The following is a 24,169-nucleotide window of genomic DNA, read 5'->3' as shown; positions in this document are numbered from 1 at the left end:
ACATTGAAGTATCGAGCAGATGGATCTTTAGAAAGGTACAAAGCAAGGTTGGTAGCCAAGGGCTACACCCGCACTTACGGGATTGACTACCTTGAAACATTTGCTCCAGTTGCAAAAATGAATACCGTCGAATCTTACTATCCTTGGCGGCAAATTATGGTTGGGACTTGCAACGGGCCCCCCCGCCGCCCCCCCGCGGCCCCCGCCGCCCGCCCCCTTTTGCTTTTTTTTTTTTTTTTTGGTTTGTTTTGTTTTGTCCTTTTCTGTTCTGCTCTTCTGTTTTGTGTTCCTTTTTTTTTTTTTCTTTTTTTTCTTTCTTTTTTTCTTTTTTTGTCTTTTTCTCTCTCTTTCTTTCTCTTTTTTTTTCTTTCTGTGTTTTTTTTTTTTTGTCTTTTGTCTCTTCTCTTGTCTTTCTTTCGTCTTTTTTTTTCTTTCTTTGTTTTTTTTTTTTTGTCTTTTGTCTCTTCTCTTGTCTTCTTTCCTGTTTCCCGTCTCCTGTGTTTTTCTTTTTTTTGGGGTGGGGGTGGTTTGGTCGCTTGCCTCCTTTCGTTGGTCTCTTGGGTCTTCTCCTCTTCTTTGTGTTTTTGTGTGGCTGGTTTGGTTGGGTTTTTCTTTGCTTTTTTTTGTCCCCGTTGCCCCCCCCTTGGCTCCGTTGTCCCCGCCCCCGCCCCCGCCGCCCCCTTTTTTTTGGGCTGGTTTGGGCGGGGTTTTTCGCCCGCCGTTGGCCCGGCCCGCCGCTCCCCGCCCGTGCCCTCTTGCCGGTTTGATGTTAAAAATGCATTCTTGCATGGCGAACTAAAGGAAGAAATTTACATGGAGGTTCCACCGAGTTATGAGAAGGATTTAGCTGCTAATATTGTATGCAAGTTAAAAAAGGCCTTATATGGACTCAAACAGTCACCGCGGGCATGGTTTGGCAGATTTACTAAAGTCATGATTAGTATGGGTTACAAGCAAAGTCAAGGAGACCATACATTGTTCATCAAGCACTCATCATTTGGGGGAGTCACGACACTACTTGTGTATGTTGATGACATAATAGTGACAGGAAATGAATAAAAAGAGAAACAAAATTTGACTTAATGCTTGGCTAAGGAATTTGAGATCAAGGCTTTAGGAAGATTAAAATACTTCCTTGGCATTGAAGTTGCTCACTCTCAACAAGGCATTTTCATCTCTCAACAAAAGTATATCACCGATCTCCTTAAAGAAACAGGAATGACCACGTGTAAACCAGCAAGCACTCCAATAGATCCCAACAGTAAACTTGGGAATGCAGAAGAAGATGTTGTTGTGGACCAAGAGATGTATCAAAGACTAGTAGGAAGACTAATCTACTTGTCTCACACAAGGCCAGACATAACATATGCAGTTAGTGTAATCAGCCAATTCATGCACAGTCCAAAGGAAATTCACTTGCATGCAGCTCACCGTGTGCTACAATATTTAAAAGGGACGCCAGGGAGAGGCCTTTTATTTAGAAGGAATAAAGGAATGATACTAGAAGCATACACTCGATGCTGATTATGCGGGTCAACAAGAGATAGAAGGTCGACCACGGGATATTGCACATTTCTTGGTGGCAATCTTGTGACATGGAGGAGCAAGAAGCGAGAATGTTGTGGCTCGGTCAAGTGCGTGGCTTAATTTCGTGCAATGGCTCAAGGAATATGTGAATTACTTTGGTTGAAAATTATCTTAGAAGACCTAAAGGTTGAATGGGGTGGACCAATGAGACTCTCATCGTGACAACAAATCAACAATCAAGATAGCACATAACCCTGTTCAACATGATCGAACCAAGCACATTGAGATTGACAGACACTTCATCAAAGAGAAGCTGGATAGCAGACTGATTTGTACGCCATATGTGTCTACACATAGTCAACTTGCTGATGTACTTACTAAAGGATTGAGCAGCTCAGCCTTTCAAAAATGCATATTCAAGCTTGGAATGGAGAATGCCTATTCACCAGCTTGAGGGGGAGTGTGGAAAATCTTAGAATCATATCATAATATTTTATTAGTATTTTTAATCTAAGTAGATCAGATTGTAATATTCTATTACAGGTATTTTTCTTATTATTGCAATCTTCTATTCTAGGTAGATTACTCATTGATTGTAATCTTCTATTCTAGGTAGATTTCTCATTGATTGTAATCTTCTATTCTAGGTAGATTTCTCATTGATTATAATCTTCTATTCTAGGTAGATTTCTCATTGATTGTAATCTTCTATTCTAGGTCGATTTCTCATTTATTGTAATCTTCTATTCTAGGTAGATTTCTTATTTATTCTAATCTTCTAGGTAGGATATTCTTTCCTATTTCATAGATAGCAGTTGTGTATATATTGATTGTAAAGTTCTGAATAAGATACTGAAGAATCAAACATTTCAATTCCTATTTCGTCAAGTAGCAATAATCAAAAAGTAAGTTTGACAAAACACAATCGTAGATCATAATCCTAGATAAACATATATTAACTTCAAAGCAATATAAGATCATTTAAGGCATGAACAAAACAAAAATAAAAAAAGGGGAAGTTTGGAACAGTTGGGTATGGCTTATGAATAGCTGTTGTGGCTTAAGAGGTATTTGAAGGCAAAAGAGGAGCAAAAGAAATGTTTGAAGCAAAGGAGTTGTGAAAATTAGGTGAAATCAACAAAAACCAAGGAAAAACAAGTTGGAGTGTTGAAATCTGTGAAATTTCAGTTGGAACGTTGTACTGAAACGAAATCTACCCAGTTTCATTTCGATTTGAAATATGCAAGCATTTCGACTGAAATTTTGCATGTTTCGGTTGAAATTTATTCAAATGTGGGTTCTCTGTAATAGGTCACTTTGATGGGTCTAGATTATAGGTAGGAGGTAGGAGGTAGGAATGCAGGATTTCTTATAATTAAATTAGTTTGTGATATTTTGTTTCATTAGATGATTGTTATTTCCTTGGTTGTTAAGTTTAGGATAGAGTCTTGATTAAAAATCCCAATTCCTACTAAGGAATTGTCTTAATGATGTTGGACACCTATTCTAAGTTTCTAACTAGCTAAAGTTAAGAGTTTAATACCCAAAAAGAAGTTAGAGAGTCTTTATTATAAGTGACCTTTGTTCCTATTACGGATAGATTTCATACTTGTTACAGTGTCTAGGCAACCTGAGGTGTTGAAGGGACATCAACATAAGCTGACACCAACAAGACGACTAAGGTGTCCAAGGTGCCTGCCAAGAGGACTTAGGTAACCCTTATCATTTTTAATATTGAATATGCTTGGTTTTGCTTCTATGTTCTGCGTGATTCTATAATTGCTTCTGTGAGATGCCAGTTGCAACCTCTGGTTGGGAGCTAAGGTAGGATTCATAGGATTACAGTCTTAAGTTCTACGAGGTCAGGTTAGCAAACAGTTTCTTTCTCAGTCCATACATATACCATGATTGAATCTGAGTTTTTTCTGTTAATACACCAGAGATTGATCTAATCATATAAACGGTAACCACACTCTATGCTTTTCTAATATATGATTTCAAAGTCCATTGTTGGTGCTGTTTTCTTGGTTACATACGAGGTCAGTTTTGTCTTATTTGGAGATCATATTTTCCACTTGTTTTAGATTCGTATACTATTACTATAGCTGGAACCTTTTGTTGGTTGAATATTCTTTTTTGGCTGTTTCCTTCTGTCTGTACACAACCAAGTTTTTGGGATCGATCAATGCTAGCCACATGTTTCTCCCTTGTCACAGTGCTGAGACAGAAAAAACACAAAAAAGTTGGGCTTATTCTTGGAAATACGCCTTGGGTTGTGTAATATATGTGTTGGGCCTTTAGTCCCGTGGGTCATTTCTGTAATTGTGTACTCTGAGATAGGAATATAAGATTTTCTTTATCAGGTAAGTCTGAGATGTTTTATCTCATTAAATAATTATTTTTCATTGTTTATTAAGGATAAAATGTTTTGCCTGAATAGCGCATATAATCTTAATATTTTGTGAAACCTATTCTATCCAAGTTCAATAATAAGTGATAATCCTTCCTATTCCAGTTATACTTACCTTTTACATTTTAACTTTGTTTGTCCACTTTTGGTTTCTGTTTAGAGAATGTAAAGCCATTAGCCCTGAGGTTTTTAATGTTAAATCTGCTTTGCTCCTATGCTGTGTGTGATTCAAAATAGCTTCTGTGAGTGCAGTGGCCCTTGGTGGGATGCCAAGGTAGACTGGTTGGATTCAAATCAAGTTCAAGTTGAGATGCTTTTTCCATATCCTTCACACTTCTTCCATTGGCCATTGTTCTTTCTTCATTATTGATCTACAAAATCTGGTTGCTAAACAAGATTCATTCTCAGTTCATAGTTTTTTAATGTTGCGAAGCCTGAAATTTCCAATCATCTTGTGGGCTCCAAAAAATGTTGCCATTTTATCTGAATCTGCCTTTTTTAAACTTTTCTTCTTTCCTTGTTGATTTGTTTCTATTTTCAATTTTAAGTTTATCCAAAAATGTTGCCATTTTATCTGAATCTGTGTCCTGACTCTTGATTTGGTTGGAGAATTGATCTGGAGTTAACTGATCAAATATTCTTTCTTTTCCTCTCCAGATAATCTTGGAGAAGACTGCCCAGTATTTGAGAACTTGTTTGAATTTTGTCAAATTTATGCTGGTGGAACAATTGGTAAGTCATACTTCTTACTGATTTCTAGTAGGATTTTATGGAGTTCATACTTACTGTTTGATTCACATTGTAAGCAGATGCTGCACGCAGATTGAACAATAAGTTATGTGATATTGCTATAAATTGGGCTGGTGGATTGCACCACGCAAAGAAATGCGAGGCTTCTGGCTTTTGTTACATCAATGACCTTGTGCTAGGGATTCTGGAACTTCTCAAGTATCATGCTAGGGTCCTGTATATTGATATAGATGTACATCATGGTGATGGGGTTGAAGAAGCCTTCTATTTCACGGACAGGTAGTTTTTTATTTTATCGCATACTGTTCAAGAGCTGGGGAACTATGCAATTAATTAATATCCATAAGACTATAATAACCCATAGATTATTAAAAATAAGAGAGTTGAAATACCCATTGAGATACCATGTTAAATGTCTGCAGTCCTTGGTGGCTTAGTTTTTGATGTGAGCACAACATTACTTATAACATCAGGTGTATTTGAGCCTACACGACCATTTAATAAGGCAACCAATTAAGGGCCTAAGAAAGGGCAATATCATATGGGACTCCCTTTAGCTTTTGGTAAGCCACTTCTTGGTAGCCACTAGATACTCAAACGAGTTACAAAATCCATGATACTCTTAACGGTCCATTATGTGGTTTCTTTATTTATTCTAGACAAGATTTCTCTATGTTCTTTTTATTTCCCCCTCTGCCTCTATCCAAAATTGGAAGCATATTGATGATTCTCAAAATGACAGGGTGATGACTGTTAGTTTTCACAAGTACGGAGATCTGTTCTTTCCAGGAACTGGTGATGTTAAGGTATTTCATCTTTTGGACATTTTGGAGCCTTGTCATTTTAGAACAATGTGATTTATGAACGGTTGATTTTTAAATGCGGATGTGCCTGATGAATCTGTTAGAGGCCAATAGCCGACCTGTATTTGATGTATCAAGTTAGTTATTTGGGAGAAGTAGATACTTCTGCATAAGGTGCTAAACCTGGTTTGGAATGTCTTCAATTCCTGTTTCCTGACTTCTCCCGGCCAGTAAAAATTGACGATGAACATTTCACCTTGAAAGGTCAATTCGTCAAATTTACCACTGGATACTTTTTCCGATTCTTGAAAACTCAATTTCGAGCCTCAATGCCTTAAATTGATTTGGATTTTTGCATACTAGCTATTTCAGCATATAAACACTATAATAACTACTAGTTTACTAAAAACTACGAAATGTAACATCCACATTCCAGTATATGTTGATCAGCTGTTTGTTTTCTTGTTGTTCGTTCGTTACTTACCTTGTTCGTTTTCTTTCGCTCGTCTCCTCTTGTCTCTCATCATTAACTCCCTGTGTTTGCCCGCCTTGTTTTGGACATGTGCACCTCTGTTGTGGCCTCTCCCTGCATGTTCCCTCGGTGGGTTGTGAATCTCCGGGCTGTGTGGTGGGCCTTGTGGGTGTGGATGTGTGGAGTCCGCTCGCTGGCCACCCCGCCCGGCTCTCGGGGGGATGGATGATGGTCGCGTGGGCTCCGTTCGACGGTGGGGGGCCCTGCTCCTGGCCTCCTCCATGGTCTGTTGTGGGCGGCCGCCCGATCATAGCCGAGGGACACCATATGGTCCTAACCATAAGGACCATAACCATAAGTCGACTCGGTAGAACCAATACTCTCCACGCGGTCTATGGACTCGCCCCTGCCATCCGATCCTCCAGGTGGAGGAGTCTCTGCATCATCAATGCTCATCGATCTCATAGATCCCACCAAGCTCTCGGCATCGGATGGCGGTAGGACCCTTGATGGCGTGTCCTCCGTCTCCAGCCATGCTGTCTCCCCTTCCCCTTCCTCGAATATGTAGAGGAAACATTTTTGCCTCGAGATGCGCTCCGTATGGTCGTCTTGTGTCCGTTGTGACCGACTCTCTCCGTGATCTCGGTGGTCGTCCTCCCCCCCTGATTCTCCGTCCGCGGTGGTGGTGGTGGTGGTCTCTCCCGGATCGCTGAATCCTATCCGGGTCCCACCCCTCCTCATCCCCTCCATCATCCCATCCCGTCATCATCCCCCATCTCGCTCCCGGGGGCTAGTCCCTCTTCTCTGTCGGCCATCATCCTCCTCGTGGATGCCTGGTGTGGCACGGCCGCTCCTTGGCCTCCCTCCCGGGCCGTGGTCCCCCACATCGCCCCCATCTCCTCTCGCACGACTTTGGGAAGACCTCCATCCTCTCCCTCCGTCTCCCTATCCTGATCCGTCCTCTCGGGTTATCTCTCTCCTCTCTTGTGCCCTCGATTTGGTGCTCTCTCTCCATCCCCTTTGTCCTCTCTCGCTCTTTTGTGTGGTCGTCCTCTCCTTCCCCCTCGTTGCGCCTCTTCGTGATGGCTGTCTCCTTTCGCTCCCCGTGCCTGTTTGGGAGAGCACTTTCTTCATCCTCTCGTTTGTGATCCTCCTTCCCCCCTCCTCCAACTGACTCCGTCATTTTAATACTTATACTAATTAGATAGATATTATTTGTATATGTATATGTATATTTGATGAACTTCCTCGGGCTTTCCCTCCTCCCCCCCGCTCCCTGCATCCCTGCCTTTATCTTTTGAGCTCTGTTGTCTTGTGTTCTAGTTCTCTTCTGGTTTGCTTAGTATAACTCTTGTGAATATCTGATTCTTTTCTATCCTATCTCCCTCTTGGATGACGCTTTTTCGTTCCTTCCTTCTCCCTCATTTCCATCCATCTCTTCCTCATCCCGTTGTCCTTGTATGGTCTTTTTATGTATCTTTGGTATGTCTAATAGTTAATGCTTGCCTTTGTGTGATAACATATGAATTAATTAATCTGACTTAGTACTTCACTTAACACTCCCCCTTATCTATGCTCTACTCCCATCTCCGTTGATGTTGACTTTCTTGTTGCCCTTGGACTACCTTCTCTTTATCCTATCTCCCTTGTTCTGTAGGTTTTCTTTGCTATCTCCTCCTCACCATTCCCCGCTCACATCTTCCTCTATCCTCCTTGTGCAACTCTCTCGGATAGTCTCCGCTCTCCTTCCTCCCCCGATGAGACCCTCCCGTTCCCTCCTCCGTGCACTCTCCTGCTGTCTTCCTCTCTCGCTTGTGTGCTTCCTTGTGCTCTTTTGCCGGCCTCCTCTCCCCCCCTTGTCCCTCTCTCCTTATCTGGTGTGTTTTTGGTGCTCTTCCTTGGTCCCCTTTCTTCCCTTGCCTTTCCTCTCCTTCCATTAGTCTGCCCCAGTCCAAGCTTATTCGTCCATCCATCGCTCGCCTCTCGTTTGTGTCTTTTGTGTTGTATATTGTATTTACTGAATTAATCTTATGTTTCTTTGATACCGTTCTCTCTCTTCCCCTTTCTGTTTCCTTTTGTCCATTTCTCTTTCCCTCCCCTCCTTCCTATTTGGTTCATTTGTTGTATTTTGCATCCTTCTTCTCCCATGCTCTCCTCCCGTCCTCCCATCCTTCCTTTGTTGGTTGTCGTGGACCCCCACCATCCCATCATCACTCCATTGATTCCACTGGCTTTATCCCTTAATGTATTCATTTATGTCCTCTTTATGCTTGCAAATACACTTATATTCTCTTGGTGGGGCCCCGTCCCCTCCCCCCCCTTCTCGCTCATCATATCTCTCGTGTGGGCCCCCGCTGTGTCTACACTATGTTCCCCATTTGGAGAAGCCATCCCCACTTTCTCCTTCCCTCCCCTGTGCTTCCTTTCTCTTTTTGCTCGGCCTCGCTCCTCTTCGAATCTCTCCTCCGTGTCGCTCCCCCTTGTGGCCCTGGGATGGGCCTCTGCCCCTTTGAGACCTCCTCCTTGGGAGCCCCTTGCCTCCCTCCTCCGACTCTCTGGGCCCACCCCCCCCTCTTTCCCTCCCGATGTCTCTCCTCGTTCTCCCTACTCATCTCCCCCTCCTCCCTCCCTCGTCTCCCTCCGCTCTCCCTCCTCCCCGGTCCGGTCTCTGCCTCCTCCTCTCCCTCTGTTCTCTTCTCTTTCCTCTTTCTTTCCCCCTTATTGCCTTGCCTTCTTGCCTCCCTCCTTTGGGCCCCGTTCTCCCCTGTTCCCCCTTGCCCTTCATCTGTGGCCCCCCTCCTCTTTTTGTTTCTGCTTCCCCTCTTCTTCTTTCCCTGGCCTCCCTTCCCGCTTGTCCCTCTTTGGTGCCCGATCCCCCTGTTCTTGAGCTCCCTTGCTCCTGCTCTGCTTCAATTACCTCCTATTTTTAAATATAAATATATGTATAACTATATGTATTTTTTAATATATATATTATTATTTCCCTACTATCTTATATCCACACATGCTCTTGCTCTCTTCCACTAATACTCTCCTATTTTTAAATTTAAACGAATTAATTATTTTTTAATATTTTTTTTTTAATTATTTAAATATATTTTCGTAATTACATATTAACGATTAATTCCCCATCCCTTGGTGTCTCCTCTCCTCATCCTTTGCTTATACTGTCTACTAACTTTTTAACATATCTTTTGTATTTTTATAACGTTGTGGAGAATCATTTTTCCTCTTCTGTCTCCTCTGTCATATATTTTGGAGCATCCTTTTGCCATGAACATTGGGTTGGTTCTCCCTTGCGTTTGGATGCCTGGAGGAGCAAATCGTGTTTGAGGAATGGAATACTGATTGGTGTAGATGGGATGAAAGCGAGAATGGCAAAATGCTCTCTCTCCTTCGCTCTCCCCGTGTCTGCTCTTTGGGTTTTTGCCTCCGTGCTTCCCCGTGGTTCGGCCGTTCGCTCTTCCCTTCTCTCCTTCTTCGTGCCTCCTCTTCGTTGTTGTTTTGCGCATTTCGTCTTTCCCATTTCAATCTTTTCTCCATGCTCCCGGCCTCACTTAGCCACTGTGCCATGAAATGGTTGGAGGTGATGGTCAATGCTTATTTTCAGCTTTTATGGCCTGACTTGTATTTGTAGAAATTGAAGCCTTCACTAACATAAATACTCAACTCACTTACAATTTTACATGCAAATTATTTAGGCTCTCTTTGGTATAGTTTAAATGTATGATTATATGGTTTGATTTATGACCTCTGTTTCTCATTAAAATAAATATATTTAAACATAAATTCATAAATAGATCAACTGTTGTTTATGATTTATCACCATAAATTGTTAATTTTTGTTTATGCAGGTATCATTAATGATGTGAAGAATTACTATTTAAGTAGGGCAAAATGATAAAATTATCAAAAACTAGAATAAGATCTTGCTTTTCTCACTCTCCAATCACCACATTGCTTCCACTTCCTCTTTAACAATGTTTTTGGGTTATCAAAGCTAGCCCAAACCAATAAAAGTGAGCCAAAACCAAAACTAAATTCTATATGTATTTTACAAGGTAAACTGGAACCAATCCAAGACGAATTGATGATACATAATATATTGTGTCTAGTATCAACCAAATGAAAACTGTTTATCACTCATAACCTGTTATCATAGTCGATTATTCATAAGTAGGTCATAAACATAAATGTATATTATGCCAAACAGACAAACAGAGCCTTAATAGAGGATACAATGTCTCAGCTCACATCCTTATGTTATATATTACTTTCACACGTTCCATTTCGTGGAAAGTACCATTTAAGGATGTGTACTTGGCCATTCATTCCTCTTCTTCACTATGCTAATTTGTGAATTATTTGCCTCCCCCCCCCCCCCCCCAAAACTCCAAATTGTGTAGCAGTTGGGCATTTCATTGATCAGCAGTATACTTAAGGTGTCAACTGTTCAACCTGACCTGGGCTGAACTGAGCCCCCTAAGGCAGCTTTCAGCCTTGGAGTTTAAAACCCCTTGTTTATGGAGGTTTATTTGTTTCCTTTTTCTGCATTAGCTTAGTATGCTACTTCCTTGTTTCAACCAGTTTCTGTTTTTAAGGCATGCCTATTGTGAACAGAATACTCAGTTATTGAAGTTTATTGATGAAGAATTTTAGTAGAAAGCCAGCATGAGTGTGTGATTGAGTTTCCCCTTCCCCTTCTTCCTATTCTTTTTAATCCTCCATCTGTGAAAGCCTGCTACAGCAGATCCCTTCTCAGGCCTGCACCATTAGACTACAAATCCATTCCCCCCAATAAGACGAATTCTTAACTAATTCACCTTTGAAGCAAAACCTGACCTGGTACAAACTGATGGAGAACTCACCCTTGCAGTGCTAGCTGGTCATTTGACACCCCTAGTTGCAGTCATTAGTCTTGGTCATATGTATTTAAATATCTCACTTTGGCATCTAAGCTACATCTTATTTATCTCTTGTTTCTTGGTTATTCAACATTTCATAAAGTGTGGCTGATCTGGTGTAATTGGTCACAGAGTACTTTTAAGTGCCTCTCCACTGCATCTTCTACTCAGATTCAGTGGAGATTTCTTGTTCAATCTTTTCCTCAGTATTGTTTTAAAAGCACATGAGTTTGTTCTGGAATTCTGATATTAGTACAAGAAGTTTCAAATTCTTGTATTCCATTTCATATTGATGCTCTGATTGATGAAGAAAGAGTGTAGATGTTGTAAATCTAATTATGCATTAGAAAGGGTAAACATATTACATGTGAACTCTCTCTCTCTCTCTAAAGTTCTATTAAATTCCAGGTCTGGTTCTTTGGAAAATTGAAGAAAAAAAAATGAAATGTTATATGGTGCTCGTCATGAAATGTGGTTCTTCTATTTCTGTTATATTTTCCCTATTTCATTTTGTAAGTTGTATGGATCTACGTAACATCCATTTCCTGGGATCAGGATGAAAATGAAGTACTACCTGTACCAAGTATGCCATATGATCTACATGTATCAGGTTGCTCCACATGTTTTGTTGGCCATACATCAGGGACCCTGTTTTCCCCCTTCTCTCTTTTGAATAAAATGGTAAAAATAAAACAAAATGCTCAAAAATTAAAGGTAGAGTTTTCTAAATATCTATAATTTTAACTTTTATTTTATTTTATTATATATATATATTTTTAAAAGAGTACTCATTTGAATGGTCTGGCATTGATAAGCTAAACTTATCAAGGCGGCCTACTCATTGTGATGTCGTGGCAATTTTGACTGTTGGATGGCTAGCATGCCTTGGGTTAGCCTTATGCAAACCTTCAGTGTCTATTTCAATTACTAAGCTCTCCCCTTATTGGAATGCATCACCATATATGTCCATGTGTGATTGCATTACTCAATAACTTCTGTATACCCTCTCATAGTTGGGTAAACTTGAGTTTGTGTTTTTTGGTCAAACTTCTCTCATACAAGCATGGACAGGGTGTTGGTCAGTAGTATAAACCTCTAGGATGTGCATATTGGCAAGCTGTTCATATTCTTGAATTCTGTATCTTTTGACTCTTTGTAATAAACTATATATAACATTTAATAATTCTGAATGGTTTTTGTTCTAATAAATTTAAGTTTTTGCAATGGAGTTACAGTGTTCTAGTACAAAGCTCTATTTGGAATAGGTCTCTGATTTTAAATAATGTATACAACGGTGTGAAATGTACCAAACTAGAGTTCAGGTTTTCCATTTAAGATGTGATTTTTAATACATAAGGGTTCTACTATATTCAAAGAAAGAGCTTAAAATGGGGTTCCCTAGAAGTTTCGGGACCTTAGTAGGCCATTTGGGCCTCAAAACCTGTGCTAGGAATATTGCCATGTCTCATTTCGAATTTGAGCCTATGCCAAACTAAGTTGAAACTGTAGCCTGGAGTTGTTTGCCCCCCAGCCCCACCCCCGCCCCAAAAAAAAAAAAAAAAAAAAAAAAAAGGAAGGTGGAGAAGAAGAAAAAGAACTGTAGCCTGGAACCATATGGTGGATTAGTTTCCTATTCAACCCTACTCTTTCTGTGGTACATCCTATTCATTTTTGCTTATGACAATGATTTATTTTTCTTTTGAAGGAAACTGGAGAGAAAGAAGGAAAGTTTTATGCCATTAATGTCCCATTGAAGGATGGAATAGATGATGCCAGCTTTACTCGACTTTTTAAAACAGTATGTTGTAAATCTGGATATTTGGGTTGTAAGTTTTGTATGGTTGTAATTTACTAGTTGATGTTCAGTGATAGAGTTTTTCTTACAATATTTTATTTATAGATCATTTCCAAGGTTGTTGAGACATATCAACCTGGTGCTATAGTTCTCCAATGTGGGGCTGATTCACTTGCTGGGGACCGCTTGGGCTGTTTCAATCTCTCCATCGATGGTGCTAGTCTCCTTGTAATCAAATCTCTTGTTGCCATTGACTTCATGGTTTAGGATTTGGGTGGATAAATTTTTAGAATAGTTCCCTGCGGATGTGACTGAATGCTGTCATTGTTCTGTTTCCTATAGGGCATTCTGAATGTGTAAGATTTGTGAAGAAATTCAATATACCGTTGTTGGTATGTCTATACTTTACAGTTGTACTTGTCATTCACGAAAGTCATCTTTTTAGCATACAGACTTAGATCCTGTCTTGTTGCAGGTCACTGGAGGTGGAGGGTACACTAAAGAGAATGTTGCTCGATGCTGGGCTGTGGAAACTGGGGTTCTTCTGGATACAGAGCTTCCTAATGGTATGATAGCATCCTATATGTTATATCGGGGGGGGGGGGGGGGGGGGGGGGGGGGGGGCGGGGGGGCGGGGCGGCCGGGGATTTTTTATTTTTTAATTTTATTTATATTATATATAATAAAAATATAAAAAAAATAAAAAAAAAAAAAATAAAAAAAATAAAATAACAACCCCCCCCCCCCCCCCACCCCCCCCCCCCCCCACCCCACACCCCCCACACAAAACACAGAGGGGGAGGGAGGGAGGGAGGCACGGGAGGGGGGGCGCGGGGCGGCGGCGGGGGGCGGGGGGGGGGGGGGGGGGGGGGGGGGGGGGGGGGGGGGGGGGGGGGGGGGGGGGGGGGGGGGGGGAGGGGGGGATAGTTTTTTTTTTTTTTTTTTTTTTTTTTTTTTTTTTTTTTTTTTTTTTTTTTTTATTTTATATTATTATAAATAATAATATATAAATAAATTGAATAAAAATATTAATTATTATTTAATTTATTATATTATATTTTTTTTTTTGTTTTTTTTTTTTTTTTTGGTTGTGATGAAAAAAGGAGCCGCCCGCCGGCGGGGGGGGGGGGGGGCCCGGCGGCGGCGCCCCCCCCCCCCCCCCCCCCCCCCCCCCCCCCCTCCCGCCGCGCCCCCCCCCCCCGCCGCCCGGCGCCCGCCCGGCCCCCCCCCCCCGGGGGCCCCCCGGCCCCCCCCGCCCCCCCCCTTGACAACTATGGTTATATCTGCTCCCCACCTTCCTTTTTTCGGGGTGGGTTTCTTTGTGTGTGTGTGTGTTTTTTTTGGGGGGGGGGGGTTGTTGTCTTGCGATAGGTAACATTGAGGGAGTTTCATTTGGATATTGTTATTGTTAGAGGCCTAGATTTGGGTTCTGCTAAATTTACTTTTATTTTGGTGTGATTACTCAAATCTGTCACTGTGTTGAGCTCTATGTATGGTACCAAACGATTGGATTGTCACTTTCCACAACGTTGTTACCTCTCACCAATGGCAACGGAGTATGTATTTTTAGTGTTCTCATTATTGTTCCTCTACTGTAATAGTAGATTTAAAGGAGATCAACTAGGAGTCAGTTCTTCCAGGATCTTTAATGAACCATCCCAAATTGGGATGAAAGGGGTTGGTTATGAAAAATTGATTTAGGATGTTAGGGTTCTAATGGTTAGGTTGAACAGCATTTAGGTTAGAAATTCGAGGTTCTTGGGAAATTCAAAATTCCAGAAAAGGGGCTGGATCGGAGGTTTGAGAAATTTGATGGGGGTGAGTTTTTGAGTAGACACTAGGTTGATGGGGGGGGGGGATGATTTGGCCCAAAGGGGTCAATGATCAAATGGCTAGTTGGAGCTGGGCAGAGTCCTCTTAAAAAGCACCTCACTTGTGCTGTTTTGGAAGATTAGGAGAGAGAAACTGCAAATTTCAAATTTACTCATTGTTGTTGCAGTCTTTTAATGGCAGCCTCTTTGATTAGTCGGTAACTTGAAGAATCCTTGATTGAGAAGATGAATCTTTGGCCTTGTTGAAAGGGAGCTTGATTAGAACCTCCTGGTCTTCTGATCAACAGGCAGTCAATTGGTCCAACCAATCCCAACAGCAGCTTGGACTTTAACCAACAACCTGGAATTTAAACACCATGGAGCTAAATGCCTAGACTTGAAACACCAAACAAAGGATCATTCTCACACTGGAGAAGTAGAAGGCAGCAGCCAATAATAATATGCAGCGTGAACTTTCATTTAAACTGATTCTGGTCCTGCATCAAATTAGGCTCTTGTCCCTAGGAGTAAGCGTAAGGTTGGGGTATATAGGGGTTGGGACTTCTATTCCATTGGTTTACTTGGTATGGGGCCTCCCCTATGGGCCTGAAACATGAGTTCCAAGGTTGGACATAAATTTCAGTCTATTTCATTAGCTTCTTTTATTTTTACTTTTATATTTTATTTTTAATTTTTGGTCTATTAAAGAGGTTATGTGCCATTTAAAAGTCACATAACTTAATTAGCTTGTAATTAGGAGCAGGGACCGCCCGGCGACGCCAGCCACCGCGGACCATTGGCGCACCGTCCCCCGGGGGCGGGGCCCGGGCACTTGGTTGCCATTGATCCGCACCTAGTGGCCGGGTGGACGCCCTGATTCGCTCCCTGGCCGAATGCCTTGTTGGCATGTTAATACTATATAAAACCTTATGCTTGGTTGGTGGGTTTCTGTTTCCTGGCTTATGAATCTGTGTTATCTCTCTTCTGTCTCGTCTTCTTGGTATTCATCTTCTTTGGTGTGTGTATCCGTTGTTTTATTGTCTTCGTGTTCTGCGTGGGTGTTCTTTCTTTGTGTTGTGTGTGTGGTTGTTGTGCTTTGGCTGATCTACAAATTTGGTTGGTTCCCGGTTGGCGTTTGGGCGTTGGCGGTTGGCGAGATATAGCGGTATGGCGGTTGCGGTTCCCTCTCGCGTCTCGCCTTCTCGTCTCGGTTTTGAACCGGTTCTCGCGTCTCGCCGGTCTCCGGTCTCCCCCTGATTGGAGTTGGACTAGAGTTGCTTCTCCTTGCATGGGTGACTTCTATTTTCTTTTGTGTTAGTTTTGACTTGGCTAAAGTATAGCTAAGTTGTTGTTTCCTTTCTATTGGAATTTGTTGATTAATACCTCTACTAAATACTCCGATTGTGGGATGAGTAAAGGAGACTTAAAAATTCAAATTTTATTGCTTATTACAGAGCGCGAGCTACTGCTACCTCCATCTTCATTGAAAGACTTTGTTTAGTATGGCATATCTAGACTGAAGAAGCTTGGTGAGTCGCATCCAAGTGGGATGCTTCTTGTGTTTGAAACACAAGATGCTGGTTAGAGTTAGTGAGTCACTTCCAAGCGTGTAGATTGTACTGTTGGGCTAGTGGTTACTCATCCATATATTTGTTGCCATTAAAGGACTCCATCATTCCATTGGTCCATCCCCTCTCATCTCTCCCCCACCCACCTCTCCAACAAAAGCCGCCTTCTTTACCCGTTGTTTTGGTTGTAATCCTCCATTAAAGCCCGTTGAGTTGTCATTGATACAAAGCCTGCGACTCCTGTTTGACCTATCGGAATCTATTTATTTGGAGGATATCGGCCACCCTTTAGACATTCGACCCAAAGCTCAGTGTCAAAATTCCCTAAAAACCTAATTGATCTGCCATCCCTAAATTCTCTCAACTGCCCTAAATTAGGAATTGAAATTCCTCCATCAAAATTGCTTCAATTTTGGACTGTATTGTTGCCACAGCACCCAATTTGCCCTTTGATGTCAAACTTGTGGAGTTGCAGGTGGGTTCCTGTCAGCAAAGATAACTTGTTTGCTATCAATCAGCCAAGGAACACCATTTACACTGCATTCTTCAGCTTACCTTGGAAATTTTTTTTATTTTTATTTTTTGAGAGGATGACGTTGTTATCCAACAGGTAAGAGTATCTAATCAGCCTAGAGGTTTCCTTGCTTGGTTTGGGAAACTCTCACAACCTTGAATGAAGGTTTTGGTCAGAGAAAATGACCAACTAAACAGGGTTCCACTTCACAATCAGGGAGATGGTAGGATTATTAGGGAGAATGGAGGAGGAAGTAAAATCTTCAGAAGACGGTTTGACCAACGCTTAGAACCATTTTGTTTCTTTTTGGGGGCAGGGGGAGGGTTTGTCGAGAGCGTAATACTAAATCTTGGAGAACTTTCAGGTTGACTGGGAAAAAAGTGCGTTTGCAAATTAAATACTGTAGTGTTTCAGAAATTCTGATGATTTCTGTTTAGAAGATGCACCTTTTTGTCAAAACTTTGTTTAATTTGGCATTTTGCATCTGAAAAGTGGCTAAGCAAAACTCAGAGAAAAGATACAGTGCTTTGGTGAAATTCTGTTATAGCCAAAATTGGCCTCTGAGATGAAGATTATATACTATGGTTAAGAGGTGATGGGAGAACAATGGTTGGTGTAAAGGTAAATGTTTCTCTGTTGTGACCAAGTGGTCACAGGTTGAAGTCTTAGAAACAGCTTCTCTGCTTAAAGCAGGAGTAAGGCTGCATACATTATGACACTCCTAGACCTCAAAGCGGCAGGAGTGTAGTGCACCTCGTATACCCTCTTTTGAAAGAGGTGACAGGATTCACCTTTCAACAGCCGCTCCGGCAATGTAGCCCTAGATTGAAAGGGAACAACTAGGGGCCAATCTTCTACATTCTCAATTCAAAAATTAGTTTAGGGGTTTGGTCGGCCCTTTGGTTTGCTCCGTTTTTTTGTTGTCTTTGGTTCTTGTTTTTTTGGTTTTTTTTGTGTGGGGTGGTTTGCTTTCTTTTTTGGAACTTGGGTGGGTTTTGGTTTTAATGTTTTTTTTTTTCTCTTTGTTTTTTTTGTTTGTTCTTTTTGGGTTGGGTGTTTTCAGATTTCTGGGGTGATTTAAATGGACATATTGGAAAAGATCAAAGAGGATATGGTGTTCTAGTTATGGTTTTGGAGAAGAATGCGAGGGGTTTTTTTTTTTTTGTTTTTTCTTCTTTCTTTTTCTTTGTTCTTTTTTCTCTGTTTTGTTGTGGGTTGTGTGGGGGCTTCCTTTTGGTTTGGTTTGCTTGTCTTGGTGGTCTTCCGTTGGTGGTTTGGTCTCTTCCTTCGTTTGTGTCCGTGTTTTGGGGATCCTGCTGTGGTGGTGGCTTGTGTTTGGTGGCTGTGTTCTGGTGTCGGGTCCTTCTTTGAGGCGTGGTGGTGGGTGTGGTTCCTCCTTGGTGTGTTTTGCTGGCGCTGGATGTTGAGGTCTTGGTTGGTTGTGTGGCTGATTGGGGCGGGGTATGAGAGTTATACAATAAGTTGGGCAAGGAAGGGGAAAAATCTATTTATAAGATAGCTAAGATGAGGGATGGAGAGTAGAGATCTTGACCTGTTGATGTATTAAAATGGAGATGGTAAGTATTAGTTTGTGAGGAGGATATTAAGAAGATGGGAAACCTATTTCTCAGTTTACTAAATGAGCATTCTTCCACTTATGGTTCCGATTCACTTTTCACCAGCCGTGTCCACTTATATTCTAGATTTCATGTCCGTAAGAGCTTTAGGAGGATGAAACTCCGCCCGGTCCCTGAATCCCTTGAGTATGGAGAGCTTGGACCCATGGACTAGTTTGGTTGACAGTTGTTTAATAGATTATGACCGGAAATGCCGTGTTGGGGAGAGTGTTGTGGTTCCATTTACAAAATAGGAGATATTCAAGTTGTAATAACTATAGAGGCATTAAATTGATGAGCCATCGATGAAATTATGGGAGAGAATAATTGAAACCCGGTTGAGACACTTAACTATAGTTACGGAGAACCATTTGGGTTTATGCCGAAGATCTACAACGAGGCTATTTACTTAATTGGAGACTTATGGAAAGGTATGAGAATGTAGGAGACCTCATATGGTATTTATTGATCTGAAAAGCTATGATAGAGTCCCGGCGTTATTTGGCAGTACTAAGAGTGTTGCGTAAATTGTGATATAGTTAAGGATATGTATGATGGTTCGTGACTAGTGTTCGTGGGGGGACAGTAATGAATTCCCTCTTGCTACATCGGGTCACTTTAGCCCATATCTATTTGCCGTAATGGATGATTAACCAAGACATTCAAGATGAGCCCCCGTGTTGCTTTGCGGATGATATTGTGTTGTTGTGGACTCGTGGGGATTAATACCAAATTAGATCTGGAGAGTGCTTTGAATCAAAGGCTTTAAACTTAGTAGATCGAGACATATCTGTTTGTAACTTTAGTCATGATCGGCGTGATGGTGTGATCTTGCGATAAAGAGATTCCTCGGTGATTGTTTGGTCCTGGTTCATCTAGTAAGGGTGATTTGAAGATGAGGTTTCCCAAAGTTATAGGGTGGATGGTGGAGGGTGCTCCGGTCTTATGGATCGGCTATTCCATTAAGCTTAAGAAATTTTATGCTTGTCCCCGCTGTGCGGTCGTGTTGCTGTTAAGAAGAATCATATAGATAAACTCGGGCGAATGGGATGCTAGATGGTGAGTGGCAAAACTAGGATGGATAAGATAGAAACGATCATATTGGTTGGTCGGGGTTGCTCCTGTGTGCTTGGAGTCGTTTGGGTGGCCGCCCGTCCGGCCTTGAATGGGGGGGGGGGGGGGGGGGGGGAGGAGGGGGGGGGGGGGGGGGGGGGGGGGGGGGGGGGGGGGGGGGGGGGGGGGGGGGGGGGGGGGGGGGGGGGGTGGGGGGGGGGTGGGGCGGGGGGGGGGGGGGGGGGGGGGGGGGGGGGGGGGGGGGGGGGGGGGGTGGGGGGGGGGGGGGGGGGGGGGGGGTGGTGGTGGTGGTGTGAAAAACCCCCCCCAAAAAAGGGGGAAAGGGAGGGAAAAATAAAATAAAATTGAAGATTAGAGACAGAGAATTGAGTGTGGGATAATTCGACTGACTTCTGTTGAAGATTGGGTAGAATTAAATAAAAAAAAAGAAAATTTCTCAGGAGAAGAAATCACATAAGAAGGGGTGGTGGGGTGGGGTAAGATGGTCATACAACCATGCTACGCCATTGCACCTCACTTGTAGCAGTAAACAAAAATCAAAATTCTTTTCATCAAGTCATGGCTCAACTAAGCAATTATATCTATTTTTATAACCATGTTGCCTGACATAGTTTCAAACTCAAACTATGACTCGAAATTAGAAACTAACCCTAAAATAGACTCCTACACTAAAAAGGGAAGGCCTCAGCAAATCCTTAAACTATTGGGTAGCCTAAACTCACTAGGAAATGGAAATAAGAAAGGAAATAGACTTAAAAAAGGACTCCTTAGCAGATTAATGAAAAGAATCCCGCTTTCCTATTTTCTACCCATATTTTAGGCCCATTAAATTGGCCAATTACACAATAAACCCATGGATTCAAAGGCTAAGTACATATCTGATTCAGTCTTAGACTATTCCTTTGGTTAGAAGCCCAGTTGGGTGATTATTCTGCTTCCTACCCTTCTTGTGCAGCCAAAAGAAAAAACAGGAAAATAGGGAAGAGTGGGGCTTGTGGAGAGATATAGCTATTAATTATGATTTCCTAGCGACAGTACAGAAATGTTCTTGGTATGTCTATTGACTGATTTAGAACAATTCTAATGGTTGTACGGTATCCTGTCAGAAGCTGCCAAATACAATCATAATCAAGAAGTAGATCAAAAGTGCCTTCTAGGAAGGAGAAACCACAAAAATATTTTCCATCTTAAGATAGAGGCTTGTTTTGAAAAATTGATGTAGTCGGAGAGAAAGCTGGATTGGGTTATGAATATACAGTCAATTAGACACATCTGAAATGTAAAAGCTAATATATATTGATATTCATTGAATCATTGGCTTGGTCTTTTGGATGCTTCAACTGGATATATTATTTTCATTAATTGATTGATTTTTTTTTCATCTTAACAGTCCTTTAGATAAGATCGAAGACTGCTAATAATAAATTTTATGACAAGAAGCAGTAGTTGTCTACCTGACTTCTCCAGAACTTCCTTAAATCCTTAACTAGCATCCTTCTTAACTGTCTATTAAAAAAATGAGCCAATAGAACAATATTTTTTTTTTCTATTTCTTTGTTGAGTAACCTTGAAGAGTCTAGTTGCATTTCCATCGTCATTATTGATACTGGCCTCACATTTGGTGCGACTTTCTTATGCCAATATATACTTGTAAGTGCAAACATTAGATAGATATGTTACCTGTAAGTGCAAACATTATATATGTTTTCCACTAATTTCTTATGTTTAGAACTTTTGTAACCATCACATGTGCTTCCATCTTTGAAAGTTGAAATATGGCTTTGTTGACAATTTTTTTGTTAATGCTTATTGCTAATTGCTAATTGCTAATTGCTAATTTCCAATACTATGTTTAAAGTTTTATTGAATCTGATTAACTTTTATCTATTTTATTTTCTTGCAGAAATACCAGACAATGAGTATATCAAATATTTTGGTCCTGATTATTCATTAAAGATCCCGAGTGCAAACCTAGTAGGCAGTCTTCCTCATAATCCTGTTTTCCTTTCACTCCCATATTTCTTTAATTTGGTCCTGAGTTAGCTGTAATCATGTTGGAAGTGTGCTGCAATTGGAACATAGACTTGCAAGTTAGAATTTATATGGTCTTTGTCAAATTTGGCTGGGTTCCCCCTATTCATGAACTATTCTTCTGAGATAGGCTCTTGATTGGGTTGTGCAATGATGATTTTTAACACTGGTATTCTAACTTATTCTCTGTCATTTGATTGGAGTAGGAGAACATGAACAGCAAATCTTATCTTGGGACGATAAAAATGCAAGTCTTCGAAAGTCTACGTTGTATTCAGCATGCCCCTAGTGTGCAAATGCAAGAGGTAGATCACATCAAAATATGTTTCAAGTTTTTCCTTATCTTTTATTTTTATGTTATTAGTTACCTTTTTTGGTTGATGCGTCTTTACCCTTAAGAGTTAAGTCCATCTCTTGGATTGTGCATCTCGATTCTCGTAAAAGGTGGGGAGAGAGCCCCATGGTACAGACATGGGGTTGATGGCCCCCAGTTGCCTTCACTCAGGTTAGATGACTAGTGAGGGAAGCTTCTTACTATCACAACCCTAGTGGTTGAGGTTCCTTTTTGTTGTGCTGAGAGTTGTCAGATGGTTTCCTTTGATGATAGACTATACTTTGTTTATTTGTCATTACTAATTTTCAGGTTTTATTTATTCTTTATTTTTAATTTTTAATCTTGCATTGAAACAACCTCTCAACGAAAATTGTTGGGTTTAAAGCTGCGTAGGAAAAATACCCCCCTGAACTCTGCTTGTGCAGAAGCCTTCGCCACTGAGTTTGAGTTCCTTATTTTTCTTGCACAAGGTTGAATACCCTCTCATGTACTTATTTTCTACTTTCCACCTCGATGATCTTTAATGGTGTATTTTCCAATAGTCCAGGGTCCTTACACCTGAATATCCTGGTTGGCCACCATTCAGTGACTTTATTACAGCTTATTAGATGGTGTACTTGCCAATGCAAACAGCAAAAAAAAAAAAGATGAATCTGCATGCGAGAATATTTTTGTTCTGAAGACAGTGTTCTAAATTTTAGGGTTAGGGATCTTAGGCCACCGTAGTATTACAAGGTTCAGAGCAGTGATGGTGTGTTCCACTGATGTGGGTAACCTCTTATTCTTCTTTCTTTCTTTCTTTCTTTTCTTTTTTTTTTTTTTTTTTTTTTTTTTTTGTATGATCTGTTATAATCTCATAGTTGTCTAGGGGGTGCAAGGTTGCTTCCCACAAGATGAGGAAAGTCTTGTAACATCTGATAAATACTTACTTGAAATTTCTGTGTATGCACGTTGAAGAGATGGAAGTCAAGTTCACTACTATATTTTGGTCCTAACACGATGATGTCCTCCCCCACCCTACCTGACCTCATCTCTTTCCAGTCGAAAGGAAGATGTCTGAAAATGGTTCGATGGTTGCACTATTTTTTGCAGGTTCCACCTGATTTCTACATCCCTGATTTTGACGAAGATGAGCAGAACCCAGATGAAAGAGTTGATCGTAAGTGATTTTCAAAATAGACAATGTCTCCAACTCTTCATGTTGATGCTCTCATATATTCATTTCACATAAATTTTATGAACTAGAAGAAGATTCAGTTTCTAAATATATGCAATTTTCCATATTTCCCTCATAATTTTTTGGAAGCTGTTAAATTGCAGAGCACACCCAAGACAAGCAAATCCAGCGAGACGATGAATACTACGAAGGTGACAATGACAATGATCACAACATGGATGATGCTTGAAGAAAGTTCGTAGTTTCATTACTTTCTATTGTGTAGATTTCCTATTTCAGGGTTAACCCACACAAAAAAAAAGAAAAAAGATTCCCATTTCAGAAAGAATGCTGAAATCAGATACTGGTGTCTGACACCAGATAAAATTTCTTTGACCTTTTTTCTGCTGTAAATATTATTTTTGTTCTTTACTTAAGCCCCTTCCCTCTGTAAAGTACATTGATCTCATGAGATTGTTGTTTCTATTTTACATTTTTGGGGGCGCTGTGCACTGTCACTCATTTGTTGCACCTGCATGGCTGGATACAGAGGTGGTAGGTTTTATTAGAAGCAGAGGTATTGTATCAGGGAGATCTCGAGTCGATGCGTGTCGTTCTGATTCCCTTGTCATGCATGATTGAAGCTGGATTGTTTTTTTTTTTTGGGGCAAGGAACTGCATTGCCGAGTCATGAAAACGAATGAAATATTTTTACCCAAAAAAAAAAGAGATGAAAACAAATGAAACATTAATACAAATAAAACTAAAAAACACGAAAAAGAAAAATATAGTCTCAATTCAAACAAAATATAGATTTATAAGGATGTTTAAGGGCCTGTTTGGTTACATGAATCCAGAGATTTCAAATCTTTGGATTCATGAATCTGAGAATTATACCCGTTTGGTTGTAAAAATCTCTAGATTCATGAAATCTAGAGATTCACCTTTTTACACTAAAAATGTGAATCTGTAGATTTATGGGTAAGGGGTGAAATTCAGAGATTTCAAAAAACCTATACATTTGCACATTTACAAAAATCACGTCGATCAAATAGTTTATTTGGATGAATCCACAGATTTCATTCCACAACCAAACATCTAATTTTATAAATTATAACTCCATAGATTTAAAATCTATAGATTTGAAATCTCTAGATATTTGAAATCTCCAGACTCATGTAACCAAACAGGCCCTAAGTGAATGAACCGATAATTTGTCAGGAAATTTTGTATTATTCACGAGGGTATAAGCATTTCGAACCGTAATTATTTGAAAGTAGTAATGTAAGATATTGGCTTTATCAAAAAAAAATGTTAGATACTGGTATTGCCAAAATGATATTCGTATCCTGATTATAATATTACTGGGACAAAAGTAATGTTACAAAATTTTTGACACCTTGT

At 40.7% G+C, this 24,169-nt stretch overlaps 1 protein-coding gene across 2 annotated transcripts in view; it reads left to right on the top strand.

Moving 5' to 3' along the window:
- The window catches only part of HDA9 (histone deacetylase 9), a 31,532-nt gene extending 7,766 nt beyond the window's left edge, over positions 1 to 23,766 (top strand). Inside the window, exons 5-15 of one of the 2 annotated variants that reach the window (XM_089164827.1) lie at positions 4,595 to 4,669; positions 4,747 to 4,966; positions 5,430 to 5,493; positions 12,572 to 12,664; positions 12,767 to 12,875; positions 13,004 to 13,053; positions 13,137 to 13,227; positions 21,148 to 21,218; positions 21,482 to 21,580; positions 22,702 to 22,768; positions 22,930 to 23,766. In XM_089164827.1, coding sequence (XP_089020953.1) covers positions 4,595 to 4,669; positions 4,747 to 4,966; positions 5,430 to 5,493; positions 12,572 to 12,664; positions 12,767 to 12,875; positions 13,004 to 13,053; positions 13,137 to 13,227; positions 21,148 to 21,218; positions 21,482 to 21,580; positions 22,702 to 22,768; positions 22,930 to 23,015 — 1,025 coding nt within the window. In that variant the 3' untranslated portion in view covers positions 23,016 to 23,766. The remainder of the gene's footprint in view (positions 1 to 4,594; positions 4,670 to 4,746; positions 4,967 to 5,429; positions 5,494 to 12,571; positions 12,665 to 12,766; positions 12,876 to 13,003; positions 13,054 to 13,136; positions 13,228 to 21,147; positions 21,219 to 21,481; positions 21,581 to 22,701; positions 22,769 to 22,929) is intronic. The other variant, XM_089164818.1, reaches the window with a different exon arrangement.
- Positions 23,767 to 24,169: the final 403 nt, after the last annotated feature.

This window comes from Hakea prostrata, chromosome 1, assembly GCF_041222555.1.
Source record: "Hakea prostrata isolate BN-2017 chromosome 1, UWA_Hpros_2, whole genome shotgun sequence".
In the NCBI taxonomy this organism is placed as follows: domain Eukaryota; kingdom Viridiplantae; phylum Streptophyta; class Magnoliopsida; order Proteales; family Proteaceae; genus Hakea; species Hakea prostrata.
Note: the sequence above shows the minus strand (reverse complement) of the source record. Positions and strands in the feature narration are given on the sequence as shown.